Source organism: Quercus lobata, chromosome 3, assembly GCF_001633185.2.
Source record: "Quercus lobata isolate SW786 chromosome 3, ValleyOak3.0 Primary Assembly, whole genome shotgun sequence".
NCBI classification, from domain to species: Eukaryota; Viridiplantae; Streptophyta; class Magnoliopsida; order Fagales; family Fagaceae; genus Quercus; species Quercus lobata.
The window spans coordinates 1,435,027-1,451,600 of record NC_044906.1 but is presented as its reverse complement, the minus strand read 5'-3'; the positions used below and the strand labels follow the sequence as shown (position 1 = coordinate 1,451,600).

At 30.1% G+C, this 16,574-nt stretch overlaps 1 protein-coding gene and 1 pseudogene across 1 annotated transcript; both read right to left on the bottom strand.

The window, feature by feature from the left end:
* Positions 1–1,316: 1,316 nt before the first annotated feature.
* On the bottom strand, positions 1,317–1,741 carry LOC115979739 (annotated as a pseudogene).
* Positions 1,742–9,516: 7,775 nt separating this feature from the next.
* On the bottom strand, positions 9,517–12,088 carry LOC115979737 (ankyrin repeat-containing protein ITN1-like). Its single transcript, XM_031101802.1, has 2 exons — positions 11,963–12,088; positions 9,517–10,122 (listed from the first exon to the last, which is right to left on the bottom strand). Exons 1-2 carry the CDS (start codon positions 12,086–12,088, stop codon positions 9,517–9,519), a joined length of 732 nt encoding a protein of 243 aa, XP_030957662.1.
* Between the last annotated feature and the right edge of the window lie 4,486 nt (positions 12,089–16,574).

Sequence of the window (16,574 nt, the reverse complement as noted above, 5' to 3'; positions counted from 1 at the left end):
AAGGTCAAGTTGGCTTTGAGTTCATACCTCATACCACTTGAGTTCCCATTGCATTTGTAATGCGGCCCCTGGAATTAACTAGCAGGACTTATTCTTTCCTAGCTTGGCTGCAAGATGCAATGCATTGTTCCCTTTATCATCCAATTTTTGAAGCATTGTATCTTTGAGTAACTTGCTTTCAAGCAATAGCTGATATACTTGGGGTTGTCTACTCTCGCTGCCAAAAGTACTATATTTTTTCCTTTGCTCGTAACATCATGGATAGCCATTAGAAACTTTTTGAGTATTTCCTCAACTTTATGCGATTTTGATCGAAAATCTCAAAAAATAAGAAATAGAAGAATAAGAAAACGAACCCTAATTTTCTGAAACAAAGTTCTAATTCAACCGTCTAATGCAATCTGTATATTTTTTAATGAAAAAAAGCAGAAAATTTCAGATCCAATGTGAAACCGTATAGATTACCTGAAAATACGCTTAAATCAGCGAAGAGCGAGCAAAGCAAGAGAGAATGAGTGAATGAGGATGGCCTGTAAGAGAGAGGTTTGAGGAATAAAGAGAGAAAGGGGAAACGACAGGACCCAAGACAAAGCGAAGAGAGAGAGGGGTCAAAGGTTAGGGTTTTGGGTTTTAAGAATGCATATAGTTAGAGAGAGTCAGTCGCATAAAAGATTGAAAAAAAAAAATTGAAATTTAAAAAATAGAATAAATAAATAAATAAATGCTGACGTGGAAAACTATGGGAGCTTCAAAAGTTTCAGTTTTATATATATATATATATATATATATAGATAATAATAATTGGAAGATACACTGTCCAAAATCTAAAAAATTAGTGAAGCAATGGCAATAGCTCTCAAAATATCCTTTTTACCTTTCTCTAAACTCAGCTGATTCTTTCATGTTCATAATTAGGCTGATACTCTTTTCATTAGAAAAAAAAGAAAAGAATTGGGCTGATAATCTGGGCCATCAGAGGCCAATATTTGAGCCTTTTTGAATTCAACTGACAGAATATAAGCCCAATTAACTATAAGAATTTTGCTTTGTCGTTTGACATGAGCTGTTGATTGTATTGTCTTCTCCATACATATTTTCAGTTGTTTCTGGTGGGATTTATTTGTATATTTTCCATGGCAAAAGCAAAACTTGAAAGTCATAAATTTAAGTAATACGATCTCGACTAACTGATTAACTTGAATATATGGTACCAGTGGCATATTTTTCAATGTTCATAGGTATCAAGTGTCACCATAAACCAAATCAGGCTTTTTCACATTGAAAGCTGCCAAACTAAAAGCAAATTAGCCCAAAACTTAAAAATAATGATTAAGGAACTAACCAGTAAAAAATTGGGGAAACTTAAAAGGCAGTATTACAGCCTCTTGCAATGCCTGTTTGGCACTCTCAAGCCCGGCCACGTCACTCCACTTCATGTTTGGTTGATTATCAAGGCTAGCCCTAAGCTTTGCTTGCTCTAGATCCTCTTCGTCTTTCCCCACTCCTCCCTTTGACTTTGTCTTTGGTTGGCTAGCAATTGTTGCATCACCACTAGGGGAAGGCCCACTCCCCCCATTATCAAGAATGGTCCTTATCTCCTCTACCCTCTTCAAATTTTCCATACATTTCTGGGTAATCGCTTCCTTAATCTTTGGATTCTTCTCATACTTCAAATGGGTCCTAAAGTACTCTAATGCATTCATATAGAGCGGAAATGCTTTGCTATAGTTTCCGGCATCATCATCCTCCTAAACTACATTCTTCATGTACTTTATTGCGTGCTCCTTAAAATTGCTATACATCTTTTACTTAACATTAAATACATAGAAATCAAAGCCACTGAAAATAATACACACTAGTTTCAAACCACCACTCCTTCCCTCTAGAACCCAAAATCCAATATTGAGTTCGACACTTGAATGATTTCTTTTTGGTAATGATATAACTCATGCTCAAACTACTATTTCACAATTCTTAAACTTGAATTCTCAGATAAGCAACTTACCCACACCCTTAGAACTTGCAACCAAAAACCCAATACTCAGTAACACCTAAGATTTTCTATTAATATTTCTGATGCTTCAAAATATAACCAAACCTGAAAGTAAAATAACATAAACCATTCAACTTCAAATCAATAATAAAATAAAATAGCCCAGTAGTCAAATTTCATTGCTTTATAAATTTATGATAAGCCATTTACATTTTTTTTTTTTTTTTTTTTTTTTTTTTTGGTGTAAAACGAATTTGCAATCAAACCCTGAAATCTAGTTCAATAAGTACAGAAATAAAAAACTCAGTTCTCAGAATTTGTTTCTATGATGATAGTGATGTTATTCAAAGAAGCCAGAACAGGTAAGCTTTACAGGTCGAAATAGAAGACTCTGATAAATAGAAAATTTCAGTTACAAACTTGAAATTCAAGCTTTACTTTCTCTCTGTTGCTTTGTGTTTTGATAATGAAAATGAATTTTTGAAACAAAGAGAGAACCAAGCAATAGGTGCAATGCAAGTCCAGACTTCTTTCACATTGAGACAAAGAGCGTTTAATCATAGAAATTAACACAACTTAAATCATAATTACGCTATAGAAATAGAATAGCCACCTCGGCTCTCAAGTCTTTTCATATTTTAATTACAAATGATTGGAAAAGTTTTAACGTTTAAGTATTTTGGACTTAAAAAAAAAAAAAGAGTTTTAACTAATTTAGTTATGCCAAAAAAAAAAAACCAGTTCCTCAAAAAAAAAAAAAAAAAAAAAAATGTAGAAAAAACCAATTTTAGTTAGAGTAGTATTTTAATTTTTTTTAAATCTTTATTTTTGAGTTTAGAGTAGTATTTTTAATATATAAAATACTTCTGTATCTTAAAGTAAAACATATTAATCATTTAAATATTTACTCAACAAAAAAATTGTAATATTTATATTTATTATAAATATTTCAGTGAGAGTACATAAATTACTAATTATTATATAATTTCACACTTATCATATAGTGTACTAGAGTTCTTATAATTGCACATCAAATATATATGTGTGGATTTTAGGCTTTTAGTCACAATTTATGTGATTTTTGGTTATTGTGGCACTTAAGGGCCATGAATTAAAATGTTTGGAAAAGTTCATGGCATTAATTGAACTATTTATTAATTGAAGATTTATTTTTTAAAATTTAAAACAAGAAAATGTATTTATAAAGAATCAGAGTATACAATGGAGAGGATAAAAGGGTAGAATAAAAAATGCGTTTGTTCAAAGGATCATATTCCGAGTAAAGAAAATTATATAATTTATTAAAGTCTTTAATAAAGGATAGCTAATTGGAGCAAGGGGAGAATGGCCACTTGACACCATCATGATCTATTTTAATTTTTAGTTTACTTCCTAATCACCTTCAATCATATTTCATAATAATTTAATAACTTATATTACCGCCAAACATATTTTATAAGGTTAAATTAAACTAAGTTATAGTCCTAGAAATCAAAATATTTTTCTTTATTTTGCTTGTCATGTTAACACTTCATCCTTTCCCATGATATTTGACCCAACTGACACATCCAAGACATTAAATCCTCTCAAAATCTCTCCACAAGTATAAGTGCTTGTGGGGTGTGGGGGACAAGGGTCGAGGTTCAAGTCTCTAGGAGGGAGCTTTACATACATATACATTTAGATTAGACTGGAGTAGAAATTCTATCTTGTATAAAAAAAAAAAAAAAAAAAAAAAAAAAAAATCCTCTCAAAATATTTACAAGAATATCTTCATCTCTTTCTTACTCAAATGATTAAGAGTATAATCCTACTATATATGCTCATACTTGAACCTCTTGTTTTTTGGTCATCATATTGAGAGTGCACATCTTCTTTCCACGAGCCATGACCATGTTATATATGGTGACTTTCTATTTAATTACCACCCACAAAAGTACTTGCCTTTCTTATTAAGCTATCCAACAGAAATCAAATTTCTCTTCAAATCTGGGTCTGGCCTAATATTCTGCATTTTCCATATAGCTCCACTCAAGAGTATGATTCAAAAATCACCCTTGCCCATTATATCCAAAGGTTCATCATCAACTAGAAGAAATTTTCTGAAATCACCATTGACATAGTTCTCTATGTATTCTTGATGTGCGGCAAAAGGTGACCAATTACACCTAGAATTCTATGATGACAACTACTCCTAAAATGGAAAAATAAAATAAAGCACCTCCCTTTTGCACACATGTCGCTATGGCCCCAAAACAAAGGTTAGGTTTGTCCCATAAAATCCGTAGTCGACCAATACTATACATTTGGTCCTTTTGTCCACTCTTGTTAAGATTCAGATTTAATTGATATTTTGAGATAGAAATAAAACCTAACTATATCCTTTTGTCCCTAAATAATAGTTTAGAACTTTAAGTTCTATTTTCACCCCTAAAATATGTATTTTATTTAGAGACATCGACGAAAGTGGAATTTCAAGTATGAGAATAGAACTTTATATATATATATATATATATATATATATATATATAAGGAATAAAATAAAACATGTACCATATTTAAAAAAAATTTGTATATCACTTCAAAAAAAAAAAAAATTGTATATAAAATTATTTTATTCCTAAAATATTTTAGCTTTATTCTTGGTTATGTGATTTTTATTCCTAAAATAATTTAGTGCTCAAGTTAGTCTTTTTGTTTCTTTTCCATTATATTACTTGCTTACAAAATTCGATCCTGCAATCATCTCTCTCTCAATCTAAGACTAAAAGAGAGAAAGAGTGATTGTTGTTGGAGATCAAAATTTCCTCTAATTGTTTGTTTTCTCAACGAATTATTAATTGCCTTTTTAATTTTAATTTCTTTTGTTTATGTTTATTGGAAATATATAGAAGATTATTGTGGCTTTTGATTTTCATCATGTTCATGCATTTTTGTTGTTTTTTTTTTTTTTTCAAAGAGTCTCGCTCTTGTTTGTGGGATCCAAGTGTAACACATGAAATTTGTTTGGCCGCATTTTGCCCTACCATTTATGGTCAAAACCAAGTAAACAAGAGGTTATATCAGCACTCCGTTAGCCATATGATAATGGGAAGGGAACGAAAAGATAAATTAGGTATGTCTTTTTTTTTTCTTTTTTTTTTTTCTTTGGGTAAAAAAAGGGTATGTCTCTTATATTATATTTTATGAGGATTATAAGAAAAAAAAATTTCATGGAATAAAATAGAATCTGAACCAAAATTTAGGAAACACATGCATAATTTCGCACATTAAAAAAAAAAAAAAAAAAAAAAAAAAAAAAAAAAAAAAATCTTATAGGCCCTTCATTATTCACATAAGCAATCCATATAAAGGAATAGAGGACTAAATGGTATATATTTAAGATCTAAAAAAGACTATAAATCCATAATGAGACTCGGGGTTTGAAACCTCTTGTCAATATCTTGGGACCACTTCATGAGATTCTTATCTACAATAACCTGATGTATGTGGGATGGGGAAACTGTATATCCCCAAAGAAATAGTAAGATATTGAAAGAGATCTATACACCCTTGTTTGTAAAAAAAAAAAAAAAAAAAAATTACTTTCTTCGATTTTTATACAGAATAAAATGCTGAATGTCACCATAACTTTGAATTTAGATAGGAATTAATATAGTATAGAATAGTTTGTCCTTTATAATATCTAGTGACTGTAACACCCAAGCCTTTTTCTTAAGCAATTTTACATGTGATTAATATATCAAGTGATTTTTTTTTTTTCATTAAGGTGGTTAATTATTTTGCAGAGGTCTTTTGAGTGTCTAAAGCTTGTAATGACATTTATGTGATTTGTGGCAATGGGCTTAGTGAAAATTAAGGAAGTGAAGAAAATTAAGGGTAAAGTGGTAAATGCCTTCTCAAGATACTTGTAGTTAATGGTCCACAATTGGCACAGCCTCCTCCTTGGATCCATACGGTTTTCTCCAGCTTCTTAAAGCATTAGCATCTGATTTCTAAAAAATATTCAATTTTACGTTCTGAAAAACTGCTTTATCTATTATACTATATCACTTTACAATACACCCAACATCCCAACTTTTATTTTACCATACAACACATTAAAATAATATATATACACAATAAAATAATATAACCCAATACCCAAATAAAATTTAATACCCAAATAAAAACCCAAAACCCAATAAAATATTATTTTTAAAAAATACCATCTTGCTACAGTATCATCATAAAAGTAGGATGGTACTGTAGCGTAAAATTTTTTAGAATTGGAAGTGTGCGTAATGTAAGATTTATGGGGTTTGACGCTAAATTTTAGCATGCCGGATATTGATGCTCTTATGTTCTTCTCTAGCTTCTTCTTCTCTTCCTGTTTTCTCCACCTCATGGCTGACCCATTGCAAGCCTCCTCTACTCACAACCACCCATTATCACCACTTAAAGCAACCTAAACCACACCAGCACTACTCCATTTTAATGGAGGCAGCAAGTGCTTTTCTCCTTGAGTTGCTGAAACAGTGGTGTAAAGGTGAAATTTTCTTATATCCACTTCCTTATTATTTTGGTTATGGTCTAACACTTCTATAGAGTCAATCTCTTGGGCAGGGATGATATTTTGATATGGGTATTTCTTCTTGAATATGTTCCAAAAATGGGTAGTGCAAGCTTCAGATTTTGGGTTGTGTGAGATGCTTCTTTTAGTTTTGTTCGATTTATGGTTTTGTATGAGTTCTACTAAACTTCGTTTTGTGGTCACTTATTGTGTTAATTTCTTAAAATTCTGGTGTTTATGTATAGCACCAATGATATAAAGGTTTGTTGAAGATGAACATATGATATTTCTTGAAAGGGGATATGGAGTTTGGTGTTCAAAAAGACCATTTGACCACACTTAATACGCAATTTATTTTCTATAGAAACTCCGCACAAGTTGTAGTTAAAAGTTCATAATAACCACCATAGATTGAATTTGGAAGCCTAAGATGGCTATAATGAAAGCTAATTCATATATCTTTTACTTGATTCAGCTCTCAAAGCATTTGGTTAAGTAGAATAATTATAATGATTCTTCTTTTGAGACCCTAAACCTGTCAGGGACAGATTTGAGTCAGCCACATTCAGTGAATTCTAGTAAATTATATAAAAATTATTTTGAGCCGAATTTTTGATGGTATATACTAAACATTTAAGAGCTTATCCCTATTTAATTTTAAGTTAATTGAATAATTTTTCATGGACCTAATGATTTTCACAAAGTGGCTAGCTTGCTATATAGTGAATCAGAAAGTGCGATGAAAACTCTGAGATTTTGTGGAATTTACTTCAAACCTTTGTTAAGTGGATTGGCTTGTAAATCCGTGACATGTGCCTTAGTTAATTTCAATAATGATTTGGTTTAATCAATTGGTGTCCAGAAGGAAACTCTTGAGACATACTACCTTTATTTTGAAGTGATTTTTTTATTTTTATTTTTTTTTAATGTTATCTAATAAATGCACATTGTTTACTGTAGTATATTAAAATGCTTTGGTTGTGTTATGATCCTTTGGATCACTTGTATGCTTGTTTGATATCCTTTGGGAATAGATGCCTTGGGATAGTCAAGTTAGGCTTTAGTCCCTCGATTTGATTTTAGGGGACTATTTTCGACCTATGGAGAAAAGTTTGATGGTACTTTGCAATAGGCCTTGTTATTGATAGGCTTGATCATTGTATTTCTAGGTTTCAAGAATCTTGGTGATGGACCTAGTGATTGGATTGCTTGATTAGGTGGTGCTCGGTTGAGGTAAAATTGGTTGGCTTCTCAAGGTAAGTGGCTTCTAAATGAGATTTTTTTTTTTTTTTTTTTAAAGAAATAAAAAGACTCATTATTGCACTCTAGCATTTTTATGGTTAAACCCATTTTGAAGCATTAATCATGGTTTCCAAAAGCATACTATGTGTACTATTATTGTTAGTTAAGAAATTATGGAAAACGGATAAAGCCTTGAAGGTGCATCATAATTGTCAATGCATATGGGGAAATGCATGATTTGTTAGCATGGAAAAGATAAGCATCTTTTATATAATTCTTGGGAATGGATTTTATGGATTTATTGCATTATTTGCAAATTCTAAAGATGTTTTATCTTGACTTGTGATATTTGGAAAATTGATAGAAAATCTTATTGACAAGAAATGATTTGAGAAAATTTGAGGACTTTGTGAAATGCTTGGATATTCAAAGGTTTTATGAAACTACTTGGAAACAAACTACGAGTTTCAATTTCATTTAATTATGAGCTTTGTGTTGTTTTTACCCTTGTGCCATGACAAGTGTGATTACCTAGCCAGATGCTGCAGTCTTTGTGACAATGGTATCTTGGCACCCTATCTTTGTGGCGGATTGATGCCTTTGTGGCATAATTGATGTCTTCGTAGCATATTTGATGTCTTTGTGGCATAACTTGATGTCTTCGTGGCATACCTAATGTCTTTATGTTGGCTTGTCATGTGGCCTTGGGTTGGATTTTCAGGCTTTGGAATAGTGTTTTGATAGCTCGCAATATATAATATGTAATTTCATGTTGAAATATTTTGAGAAAGCTTTGTGCTGTATTATTTCAATCATTCTTGTCATTTTACCAATGAAAATGAATTTTCTTGATTTTCGTGGAAATCCCCAAATTATAACACCATGAAACTTGCCTTTCCTCCGCCCCCATTAATTATGCTACTTATTGAAATTTAGCTAATCCCACCCTCCAATAGTTTTACAATTAAATTAGCCACACGTCGGGGTGATTGCAATGCTATATTAAATTGGGAGATTTATGCTATAAATGGTTAGTGACTCAACTTGCTAAATTTATGAGGCCATAGCTAATCCTATTAGAGGTTGGGCTCTTGAGGTTTGTTAGCCTTAGGCATAGTAGGTCTAGATTTTACAGTTTAGGTTGCGTGTTCTAGGAAGGATCATAACCTTGTGTTAATTCATTTGGAGTTTTGAAATATATTCATGTATTATTTGGAGGTACATGATTTTAGTTATTGTTTGTAAATGTGTTATAGAGCTCCGACTTGTAAGGTGGAGATTTTAGTATGATTATTTATTTTTATCGTGTGTAAAGGAGAAGAAAAGAAACAAAAAACAAAAAATCTCCTATGTTCTCACCCTTAGTGGTTCTTCTCTCATGCTTTGGACCCTTTTGGGTTTGGGTCGTGACAGTGATGGATATCGATACTTTTGTATCTTAATTAGACTACCTTTGCTTCAAAAGGTAAAGATCTACATTCGAATTAGGAATCACACTATCCTTGCTCAAGATAAATAACTAAATTAGAAAATGAATCGATAATATAAAGAGTGAAAATATATAATGGAGTTATGATTTATTTGATTTAAGATTAAAAAAAAGTCTAAAATGAAAAAAAAAATAAAAATAAAAACACACGGTATCCATCACAAGAGGAAAGTTCGTCAATTATCTTTTGAAACAAAGCAAAAATAATAATTTCTAACATCACCTTGTACCACAAATAACTTACAACCCATACTTCACTTTCTTGCCTAAGATCCTTGATCCATATGTTGAAATGGCCATGTCAATAAGAAGGTGAAATTGCATCCATGCGAATAGGGTAATTGGAACACTAGCAAGACAAATGACAGGAATGACCACCCATGATTTTCCTTGTAGAATAATAAAAAGAGAAGCACAAAGTGTTATCATCGCGGTTGCTATGGAGAGGATAAGGGTGGAAAGGCCTATCATCATCTTTATGGATAAGGATCTAAGGAAATCTTCCTCTGCATAACATGATGTGAGAATGCCAAGAAACATCAACAATGAAGTTGAGGAAGAAAGTAGAGACAAAGCATCAGATATTATAAAGAGCATAAACACCTTCTCATTTAAGAAAATTGGAAAGCCTGAATAATGTTTGTTGCCACCTGGAACAGTAATTGTTGCTGCAAACATAATGGTAACAATCAGAGCAGCTACCACTGTACAAGAAGATGCTGTCCCCTTCATCCATTTTTCTCCTTTCACCAACTCTTTATGGCTTGCTATAAACAATTCTCGAGGTCTTTTACCATTTGAGTTTTTCCTTTCTAATATGGAAGGATGGACAATGCTCTCCACCTCCTGCATTTATTAAACAAAATCATAAAGACTATTTCTTAAGATATATAAAAAAAAAAAATTAAATACTTTGTAACTTTGCATCTTTTTCCTTTTTTTAAGAATGCTTCTTTCTATTATAAATGAAAAGTTTATAGGATTAATAAGTGAGAAAGATTGAATGCCTGAAAGTTAGCATGTTGAGTTTTGTGTACATTATACGAGTTACTTTTATATGGCTTTTGATTTTCACACATGTGCTATTTCACATTTTTTTTTTTTTTTTTACATTCACTTTTATATGTTAAAATGTGGAAATTTTTACATCAATTATGTATATAACTATAAAATAGTGGATGTGAATGAGTGTGAAAGAATACTTTTCTCTTTTATATAGGCACACTAAATAATGCAAAAATACAAAAATACCTAGATATGCAAGTATATAAAGGTAGAACATTGTAATGTAAGGATAATAAAGTACAGTGAAAAAGTGTATTGATACTCTGAATCATGACAGTTACGACTTGGCCTTGGGCTCCAAGGCCTATTTGGCCTAGTATCTAGGAATTTTTATTTTCTATTTTAAATTTTTGGAGAGAGAGGCCTAGTATATAGGATAAACTATAATAATATGGCACTCTATAGGTTTTATCTCTTGTAATTCATAGGTGAAATTACATAAAAAGTACTAGAGTTTACACACTTTTTTAGATTATGTCTCAAGTTTTTAATTTTGTTAATTAAAGTCATAAACTTGTGAAATCATTTAAATTTGAAGCCTGTATTCATATATTTTATTCATATATGTTATTTTGGACACTAATAGAGTACAAAAAAAAAGGAAGCCATTTATAAAATTTGTATTTTTACTAAGGAATCAATTTTGATTTTTTTGACTCTCTCTCTATGTAGTTTTCTCTCCAAGCTTTCTATTAATCAATAATTGCAAAATTGACTTATAAACAAATCTTAAGCGAAATGTAGAGTTTAATCACTTGTTTTATGTTTTAATCTGTCATGTTGCTGTCCAAAATAATAGATATGGACAAAAACCTTAATCGAAGCAATGTTATAAATTTAAGACCTAATAATATGAAATATGGTATAAATTGTACACCGTTTTATATAGCTTCATCTAATTTATATTATTTGATTCTATTCAATAGATTGTATCTTTTAAACTTAATGGAGTGGAACTCTTGTTAATTACTTGTTACGCACTTTAATAACTTTTTTTATTCATTTTTTTTTATAAAATCACAATTGAATTAATTAAATCACATAATATCTCCTTGCTTGTAAAATATCAAATTGATAAAAGATTAGTAATTATCTTTTATATAAAATGTTCAAAATTTTTAAAATTATATAGAAAACAAGAGTTAATATATCAAATCAATAAAAACGTTGTTATAGATAGTTTAAATATTATAAAAGATAACCAATTATTATATTCTGTACATTAAATTGTTCTATTATTTTAATTTAGAAATTTAATGACTTTTTATTTTTTTTTATTTTTTATAGGAATTAGAATATGAAACCACCCAACCTTTTACTCTATTTCATTTCACTTCCATATTTTATTTATCAGTTTATGATTTTCCCTCCCTTTTTAATTATCTTATTTCCGTTCATTTTCTTTATCTTGTTGGTGGGATATTGAAGTCGTAGTTATCCTTGCACATTCTGACATTTACGTGGATCCTTAGTCACCTATTCACTCACGCATTCTCACGTTTTAGTTTAGAATTGAGTTTACAAAGAGTGTCAGAAAATTAATCATAAAAGAACTGAAAACAACTCATCATTGAAATTATATTAAAAATATATAAATAGATAAAGTCAAAATATATTATACCTTATACCATTGTACTTCTCTTTGCATAAGAAAAGCTGCTCCTGGAACCGAATTACGTCTAGCGGAAGGTTCAAACATCATTGCTAAGTGTAATATGTTATTGTAGACACTCAATTTTGCACCCATGATTTAATCAAGGAGAATGACTTGAATGACCATCCATGTACCCCAAAAATCATAATTGCATTTCATGCATCAATTTGTTCTTGCATAGCATGCATCAATTTGTCTTTGCATTATATGCATTAATTCATTCATTGCATATCATAAAAATGATCTTGAGATTCTAACGGTCACAACAGTGTTTTCGGTTTTCAAATCGAAACATCGGATCGAAAGATATCGCATGATTAAGTATGCACGGTCAACATGCATTGTGTCTAGGTAAGGTCGACCACACAAGATTAGTTTAAATTAATTCTGATTGATTAAACAATTAAAATTAATTAAATAATTTTGTGATTGGTTGATAATTAGTGTTTAAAATAGGATTGCATGCATAGGAAAAAAAGGAACGATTGGATAACAATAAAATTGTGGATGATCTGAACTTTATCTAGATTTATTTTAAGGTATTTATCTATAAGATAATTATTCTTAAATAGCTTATATTATCCAAAAAAAGAGATAAAAAAATCATAGATGAAGGATGAAAACACATCTAGGTACATGGACCGGCCAAAAAACCCTAGAAGAGGAGTCCAAATGACACTCGAACACGAAAGAGTGTTCGGAGCCATAAGGCCAATTCAGCAAAAGGATGCGAAAGGGCCGAATTTTCCTTTGTTGGGCTTTGGCCCAATAGCCCTCGGGTGATGATGATACACACCCTTTTCGGACTTTTCGCAAAAGGATGCATCCAGATTCTCATCCTAATTGTCTTAACCTATTTTTTAAAGTCTTCTAGCCTCTATAAATAGAGACTGAATCTCATAATTCAACACCTTTTTTTATGCTCTAAGAGGCACATGTTTTGGGCTCCTAAACAACTTATATTTTCTGATCTCCTTTTTGATTTTTTGTTGAAGCTAAGGTTTTTAGGTTTCAAGGATAACTGAATAAGTTTCTTTGAACCCCAAAACATCCTCTCAAGTAGAAGAGTGCTCATGCAAGATGTTGCTTTCTAACTCTTTTATTGTTATGCTTCTCTTTTGATGATGCTGTATCTTTAATTGTTTCACATATTCATATTCTTCCTTGTTGATCTTGTTTATGAAAATATGTTCTTAATTTCTTTATTGTTGCTATAATCTGTTTCTTAATTCTAAAGATCTGCATGTAATTAATTTTTTTTCTTTAAAATAAAACAAATCTGCATATTCCTTAGATGTAACAAATCTGCATCTTCCTTAGATATAGATCTAAATTTTTCTTCAAAATAAAACAGATCTGCATCTTCCTTAGATGTAGATCTGAATTTTTTCTTTAAAATAAAATAGATTTGCATTTTCCTTAGATGTAGATCTGAATTTTTCTTTAAAATAAAACAGATTTGCATCTTCTTTAGATGTAGATCTGAATTTTTCTTTAAAATGAAACAGATTTGCATCTTCTTTAGATGTAGATCTGAATTTTTCTTCAAAATAAAACAGATTTGCATCTTCCTTAGATGTAGATCTGAATTTTTCTTCAAAATAAAATAGATCTACATCTTCATTAGATGCAGATCTAAAATTTTCTCAATTAAAAAACTAATTTGTATCTTCCTTAGATACATATCTGATTTTTTTAATGCATACAGATTTTTGAAATAAGAAAAAGGTTAAACATGATTATGTGTGTGTTTGTTTAATTCATATTGCATAAATTTGAATTATGAGTGAAACTCTCTTCTTAAAAAAGTCATTTTCATTCTTTTAAAACATATAAAAAACAAATCTGATTTTTCTGTTTTCAAAAACCCTCTTTTTATTATTATCAAAAAACAGTCTTGATTTTTCTGTTATCAAGAACCCTTTTTTTTAATTCTTAAAAAAAAGATCTAATACATTTTCAAATTAAAAGACTTTATTTTATGTAATAAACACAGATCTAAATTTTTATCTCCAAAAACCACTTTTCTCTACATACTACAAAACAGATCTGGTATTTTGACAAATCAAAATCAATTTTTTTTACCAACCAAAACAAATCTAATTCTTTTCAAAAGAAGTGACTTCATTTATAAATAAATTTGTGTGATTTGATATTTGTTTCACATGTTCAACATATCATTCATGACATGCATAAAATGGTACATTGGTCACAAGAGTCTAGAAGACCAGACTCTATCTGGACGAAATGGGTGCCTAACACCTTCCCATTCCGTAACCTAGCCTCCGGATTTAGGTCTTTGGCTAAGTAGATCTAAGCATTGTCTTTATTTATTTTAGGTAGAATGTAACTAGGACAAAAAGTCATGTAATTATTTGGTAGATTGTAACTAGGACCCAAAGCCATGTAAATTTTCAATTTTTCAAACATGTAATTTATTATTCAATTAATGCAAGGAACTATTCAGTCATGTATTTATTTATTGTATAAAAAATAAGTAGCGCATTACAAAAAACTAGACCTATAGTGGCATTTGAAGTGTCCTATAGTGGCGTTTTAAAAAATGGGTCTATAGTAGCGTTTACAAAGGCCTATAGTGGCGTTTGTCAAATGCCACTATAGGCACTTTTTACTATTATTTTTTTCCCGGTTGGGTAGGGCCTACACTGGCGTTTATCAAATGCCACTATATGCATTTTGTATTTCAGATTTTTTTTTTTTGGTTTTTTAATAAAGCAAGAGAAAAAAGATCTATAGTGGCATTTGACAAATGCCACTATAGCCCAACCCAAAAAAAAAAAAAAACTGAACAGAATGAGTTCCAACGTATGTAATGGAATATGCCATATTCCAAAATATTTGAATATAATATAAATATATATTTATTTAAATGTATATATTATTATATATTTATATTTAAATGAGAGATGTTACGTTCACAATAATTTTACAACATTTTGACAAAAAATCATAAGTGGTTAGTTGTTATCGGTTCAAATTTGAACTTAACACTTGGATTATGTTTTTGCCCCAACAATAACAATTAGTAACAACCTACCACTTAAAATTTGTTGTGAAAATGTTGTTGATATATCATTTCTTTTTATATATATGTACATATATTATTATTTTTATGTAAAAGAGATACTACATCCACAACATTTTTACAACAAATCATAGGTGGTTAGTTGTTATTAGTTCAAATTTGAACCTAACACTAAGATTACTTTTTTGCCTCAACAATAACAATTAGTAACAAGTTACCACTTAAAATTTGGTATAAAAATATTGTAAAAATATTGTGGATATATCATTTATATAAATATATATATATATATATATATATATATATATATATATATATATATATATATATTTTAAAAAACATTGAAACCCCCCACCTACCCCCACTCTCCCATATCTCTCCCTTATCTCCACGCAAAGCCTCAGACTTCCTTTCTTCTTTTTTTTTTCCTTAACTTTCCACACCAAGTCTCATACTTCCTTTCTCTTTTTTTTTTTTCCTTAACTCCCCACACCAAGTCTCAGACCTTTTTTTTTTTTTTTTTTTTTTTTTCTCCCTTATCTCCACTCATATTTCTTCTTTCACTTCACACCTAATTGATTCTTTTCTCTTCCTTTCCATTTTGATTTTATTTCTTTTGTTTTATTTGTGGTGGTGTTAATGTTTGTGGGTTTTGGATTTGCAGATGGTGTTACAGCTTACTGATTTTGAAGCCATTGGTTGTATAGTTGCAGGTAAGCATTTTTTTTTTTTTTTTAAATTTATGATTGTTTTGGTCTATTTATTTTTTTTATAATAGTTTTGGTATATTCCTTGTTTGCTGTTAACTTTGCTTTGTGGGGTGGAGTTGCTTTTTTTTTTTTTTTTTTTATTTTTTTTTTTTTTTTATCTAACTTTTGGGTGTGAGCATGTTGTGTTTGATCTTGAATTTTTTTAGGTGGGTTTGTGTCTCATTTTGAATTTGTTGGGATAGCTATGGTGATGGAGTTCCTTTTTTTTTTTTTTTTTTTTTTTTGGATGTGAGCATGTTGTGTTTGATTTTGAATTTTTTTAGGTGGGTTTGTGTCTCATTTTGAATTTGCTGGGATAGCTATAGTGTTTGTATTTGGAGTTGCCATTTTTTTTTTTTGGATGTGAGCATGTTGTGTTTGATTTTGAATTTTTTTAGGTGGGTTTGTGTTTCATTTTGAATTTGCCGGGATAGATAGCTATAATGTTTGTATTTTGTTTTGTATATTTTAATTTAATTAAAATTGTAATATTAATTTAATTTCAATCTTAATTCAATTAAAAAAAAACTTTTTCACGTCAACAAAAATAATTCTTTTGATTTTGGTAGTAAATTTTATTTTTTATTTTTTTGTGTTTTTTGCCTATAGTGGCGTTTCTAGAGTCTATAGTGGCATTTGTGAAACGCCAATATTGTATCGTCACGACAGACCTATAGTGGCATTTACAAATGCCACTATAGACCCTTTTTTTTTTTTTTTTTTTTGAAAAAGGCTATATAGTGGCGTTTTTTGTAAAATGCCACTATAGGTCTATAATAGCGGT